General features: G+C 47.7%; 1 protein-coding gene across 1 annotated transcript; it reads right to left on the minus strand.

Annotated features, from left to right (window-relative positions):
• Positions 1-3,654: 3,654 nt before the first annotated feature.
• LOC147962222 (uncharacterized) lies at positions 3,655-4,383 on the minus strand. The gene is made up of 2 exons (XM_087537582.1): positions 4,259-4,383; positions 3,655-4,122 (listed from the first exon to the last, which is right to left on the minus strand). The coding sequence occupies exons 1-2, from the start codon at positions 4,347-4,349 to the stop codon at positions 3,878-3,880; spliced, it is 336 nt and encodes a 111-aa protein (XP_087393708.1). The 5' UTR covers positions 4,350-4,383; the 3' UTR covers positions 3,655-3,877.
• Positions 4,384-5,819: the final 1,436 nt, after the last annotated feature.

Genomic DNA, 5,819 nt, shown 5'->3' on the forward strand with positions numbered 1-5,819 from the left:
CAACAGCAGCAACAACAACAACAACAAAGCCTTTAGTCCTAAACAAGTTGGGGTAGGCTAGAGGTGAAACCCATAAGATTTTGCAACCAACTCATGGCTCTGGCACATGGATAGCAAGTTTTCACGCACCCTTGTCCAGAACTAGCTCTTTGATGATACTCCAATCCTTCAGATCTCTCTTAATGGACTCCTCCCATGTTAAATTCGGTCTACCCCGCCCTTTTTTGACATTCTCCACACGCTTTAGCCGTCCGCCATGCACACGAGTTTCCGGAGGCGTGCGCTGAATATGCCTAAACCATCTCAGACGATGTTGGACAAGCTTCTCTTCAATTGGTGCTACCCCAACTCTATCTTGTATATCATCATTCTGAACTCGATCCTTCCTTGTGTGACCACACATCCATCTCAACATACGCATCTCCGCCACAACTAAATGTTGAACATGTCGCCTTTTAGTCGGCCAACACTAAGCGCCATACAACATTGCGGGTCGAACCACCGTCCTGTAGAATTTGCCTTTTAGCTTTTGTGGCACTCTCTTGTCACAGAGAATGCCAGAAGGTTGGCGCCACTTCATCCATCCAGCTTTGATTCGATGGTTCACGTCTTCATCAATACCCCCATCCTCCTGCAGCATTGACGCCAAATACCGAAATGTGTCCTTCTGGGGTATCACCTGGCCATCAAGGCTAACCTCCTCATCCTCACACCTAGTAGTACTGAAACTGCACATCATGTACTCGGTTTTAATTCTACTAAGCCTAAGCCAGTTCGATTCAAAGGTTTGTCTCCGTAACTCTAACTTCCTATTTACCCCCGTCCGACTATCGTCAACTAGCACCACATCATCTGCAAAGAGCATACACCATGGGATATCTCCTTGTATATCTCTTGTGACCTCATCCATCACCAAAGCAAAAAGATAAGGGCTCAAAGTTGACCCCTGATGCAGTCATATCTTAATCGGGAAGTCATCAGTGTCGACATCACTTGATCGAACACTTATCACAAAATTATCGTACATGTCCTTGATATGGGTAATGTACTTTGCTGGGACTTTGTGTTTCTCCAAGGCCCACCACATGACATTCCACGGTATCTTATCATAGGCCTTCTCCAAGTCAATGAACACCATATACAAGTCCTTCTTTTGCTCCTTATATCTCTCCATAAGTTGTTGTACCAAGAAAATGGCTTCCATGGCCGACCTCCCAGGTATGAAACCAAACTTATTTTTGGTCACGCTTGTCATTCTTCCTAAGCGGTGCTCAATGACTCTCTCCCATAGCTTCATTGTATGGCTCATCAGCTTAATTCCACGGTAATTAGTACAACTCTGAATATCACCCTTGTTCTTGAAGATTGGTACTAATATACTCCATCTCCATTCTTCTGGCATCTTGTTTGCCCGAAAAATGAGGTTGAAAAGCTTGGTTAGCCATACTATCACTATGTCCCCGAGACCTTTCCACACCTCAATGGGCATACAATCAAGGCCCATCGCCTTGCCTCCTTTCATCCTTTTTAAAGCCTCCTTGACCTCAGACTCCTGAGTTCGCCGCACAAAACGCATGTTGGTCTCATCAAAGGATTCATCCATTTCAATGGTAGAACTCTCATTCTCCCCATTGAACAGCTTGTCGAAGTACTCCCGCATCTATGCTTCATCTCCTCGTCCTTCACCGAGAGTTGGCCTGCTCCGTCCTTGATGCATTTGACTTGGCCAATATCTCTCGGATCTTGGCCATCTTATAGATGTTCCTTTCGCCTCCTTCATGCCTAACCGTTGTTAGATGTCCTAATATGCCCGACCCCTTGCTTCACCAATAGCTCGCTTTGCAGCCTTCTTCGCCATCTTGTACTTCTCTATATTGTTTGCACTCCTATCCAGGTATATAGGCGTCTGAAGCAATCTTTCTTCTCTTTAATCGCCTTCTAGACATCATCATTCCACCACCAAGTATCCTTATCTTCGCTTCTCCTTCCCCTGGACACTGCAAACTCCTCCGAGGCCACTTTACGAATGCAAGTCGCCATCTTCATCCACACATTGTACGCATCCCCTCCTTCCTCCCAAGGGCCCTCCTTAATGACCCTCTCCTTGAACGCCTGAGCTACCTCCCCCTTGAGCTTCCACCTTTTCGTTCTAGCAACTTCGGCATGCTTATCCCGCTGGTAACGAATCCGAAAGCAGAAGTCGGCAACCACCAGCTTATGCTAGGGTACAACACTCTCTCCAGGTATCACCTTACAGTCTAGGCACGCATGCCTATCTTCTCTTCTTGAGAGGATGAAATCAATCTGGCTAGAGTGTTGACCACTACTAAAAGTCACCAGATGTGATTCTCTCTTTCTAAAGAGGGTGTTAGCTACAATCATGTTGTAGGCTAGAGCTAAGCTTAAGACATCTTCTCCTTCTTGATTCCTGATGCCATAGCCAAAGCCCCCATGCGCCCCTTCAAAACATGTGTTAGATGTACCCATGTGGCCATTGAGGTCTCCTCCTATAAAGAGCTTCTCACCAATCGGTACACTCCTAACCATGTCTTCCAGGCCTTCCCAAAACTCCCTCTTGGTGTTCTCATTGTGGCCTACTTGCGGGGCATACGCGCTGATAACATTGAGAACCAAGTCCTCAACTACCAGCTTGACCAGGATAATCCGGTCCCCACATCTCTTGACGTCTACCACTCCATACTTGAAGCTCTTGTTGATCAAGATGCCTACGCCATTTCTGTTTGCAAAAGTCCCCGTGTACCACAGCTTGAAGCCAGTATCCTCCACCTCCACCTCCTTCGCCTTCTGTCCTCTCCATTTGGTTTCTTGGACGCAAAGGATATCAACACCTCTCCTCATGGCTGCATCAACTAGCTCCCGAAGTTTCTCTGTCAAAGACCCTACGTTCCAGCTACCTAAGCGAATCCTCCTAGGCTCGGCTAGCTTCCTTCCCCTTCGTACTCGTCGAGTCAAATGCAAAGACCCTTGCTCATTTTCCACTACATCCGGGCGCCGATGTAGCATGCCGCAAAGATGCGACGCCCTGATCCTCGCTCACTTGCCACCGTATCCGGATCAAGATATGGCGCACCACCTGGGGGTGACGGCCCGGCCCTTGCCCATTTTCCACCACACCCGGGTTCCGATGTGGCGCGTCGTTGAGAGGGTTACGCCCCAACGAAAATCTTTTGGGTTTCATCTCCATAAGAGTGGCTGAGTTTTTACGTCGGCTCGCCAAGCCTATCACAACCATCCTCCTTTACCCGGGCTTGGGACCGGCTATGTTGAGACAACATAGGTGGAGTTTCGACGAGCCCTCAACAAAAGAAAAAAAACCACTGGTCAATATTTTGTGCACTTTTTCAGTAAATGATTTTTTTGGTGAGAGCCCCCCGAATGTTATTTGTGGATGAAATTTTGCAAGAACGTAAAACATTTGATCATGTTTGATGTCTCATAATTTCAGAATTTTTGGATCACATTTGATATTGTTTTTTCATTATTTTTTTTGTTCACCTGGGTGTAGTACACCCGAGAGTAGAAAATCCACTCTCACGTGGTATCTAGTACCCATGAGGAACCTTTAGAACATTTCCATGAAAGATGCGATATTCCAAAAATTCATAGTTTTATGAAAGATATGTTCAGGTACACCAGCGCAAAACATGAAAGAAAATTTTAAATTTTCATAGTTTCTAGACCACTCGTTCAAACAAAACATGACCACAATAGTTTAAGCAGCAGACCACACATCTTCTCATATGATTCTCTCTCGCTAGAGACACTGTCACCACCAAAATGTTTTTTTTTTGGGTGTACCAAAACGGGTAGTAGTTCAAAAGAAACAAAAATACTAGTACTAGTAGATCTAGTATCATCATGAAGCAGCTTCGTTTGTGGCACCAGCAGGCGCAACATCCGAGGTCCGAAGAGGTGCGCTCGTCCGCAGCCGCTCCTTCCTGCCGCCGGCAGGCGGCGCGCAGCAGCACTTGTTGTCGGCAGGCACATTCTTGTGTCCTTGGCAGGTGGCCTTGCCGGAAGGCCCGATCAGCACCGCGCACAGGCGGGAGCACGCCAATCCTCCCTCGTCGCTGAAGCAGTTTGGGTACGGGCTGCATGTCTCTGCACGTACGAAAAATTGCTTCAACGTTAGCTTTCAGGTTGGCGCAAAAACCAAGAAGATACGAAATTCTCTGCCTACGATGTGTAGTGCAATTGCGATATTAAATAACGATAGAAAATGAGGACTTTGACTAACGTTGTTCGGCAGAGGAGATGAGGAGGGTGGCCATGACGGCGAGGGCGGCCAAGCAGATGATCCTCGTGTTGGTCCTCTTCATAGCTGCCATGACCGCTGGTGTCTTCTTCTTTCGCTTGTTCTTTACGGGCCGGCAATGCAATGTGTTGGTGCGATTCTGTTTCCTGCTGCTGTTTATATAGAGGGAGATATATACACTACACTACACATATGATCAACGTGGCCTTTGCATACCCAGGTATAGCATAAATGCAAACAATGTATTTGGAAAGAAATGACCATCTTCTCAGGAATGGGAAATAATGGATGATCAAAGATGGAAAACATTTATTAGCAACTAAATGATCAATTTTTAGCCTTTGGGTACTCACGGCCCGATTTCTGACCGGCCCATGAGACAAAATGAGGAGCCAAGTGCTAGTCACCTTGACTAAAAAAAAAGTGCTAGTCACCTCAAAAAAACAAAAACCGTGCTTCTGTTCGTAGGGGTGATTGTGTGTGTACATGTGCGGGTTGCGTTTTCTCAAAGAAAAAAACTTCTAGCCACCTAAAAAAAGTCGCGGACCAGCTTATCCCGCTCACTTCCACGCAACCACAATGGATGAGGCAGATGCCAGGGATAAAACGACCACCGTCAAATTCTCATCTACCCGCGTTCCTCCGCAGCCTTGTCTTCTTCGGTCCACTTTTCCTACCGTCTCCCAGGATCCCATTGTAGACTGCCTCCTCAAGCCCTCCCCAAAGCCTCTCCTCAACAACCCCATCTCGGCCACCGCCACCATCTAGTGTAGGAATGTCCTGCACCGACCCCTAAGGAAGCGAGTTCACACCACCCCAAAAACACTGTAAGAAGCCCATCTTGTGGGCTCCGATGGAAGAGGCCTACCTCCTCAGGCTCTCCCTAAATCCTCTTATCCACAATCTCATCTCAACCACCGTCGCCTTTCAATGTAGGATTGTCCCGCACCTCCTCCTAAGGAGGCGAGTTCGCGCCACCCTGAAAAGACCATCGGAAGCACCTACCTTGGGCTCTATGAACACGATGGAGGGGAGAGGACGGCGATGGAGCCATGGAGATGGAGGAGACGAGGATGAAGAGGGGGCCGGGGAAGCAGGGATTCTTGCCCAGGTGGTTCATCGTGACGATGGAGGATGGAAAGATGGTCCTACCCACCATCGCCATCTCCCTCGCCTTCTGCGCTTTTGTCGTCGAACCGCGGTTCATCCATTTACTCGCCATATTCCCCACCTACGGCAACATGACTATCCATCATAAAATAGTCTCACTAGTAGAAAAAGGGTCAAATGTGAGATATATTAGTCTCGGTTTGAATTTGAGCTAGCACTAATGTGTTCATTAATGCCGGTTCCAACAGCTAGGCGGGAGGAAATCTTTAGTACCAGTTCGTAGCGAACCTTTAGTGCCGGTTCGTGCCACGAACCGGTACTAAAGAGACAGTGCCTGGCTGTTGTCAGGCTGGGGCCCGGCCAGCCCCTTTAGTATCGGTTCGTGGCATGAACCAGTAGTAAAGAGGTTGTGGCAGGTTGTTTTTAGTCCCAT

The sequence above is a fragment of the Triticum urartu genome, chromosome 7A, assembly GCF_056163025.1.
Source record: "Triticum urartu cultivar PI428250 chromosome 7A, HENAU_Tu73, whole genome shotgun sequence".
Classification (NCBI taxonomy): Eukaryota; Viridiplantae; Streptophyta; class Magnoliopsida; order Poales; family Poaceae; genus Triticum; species Triticum urartu.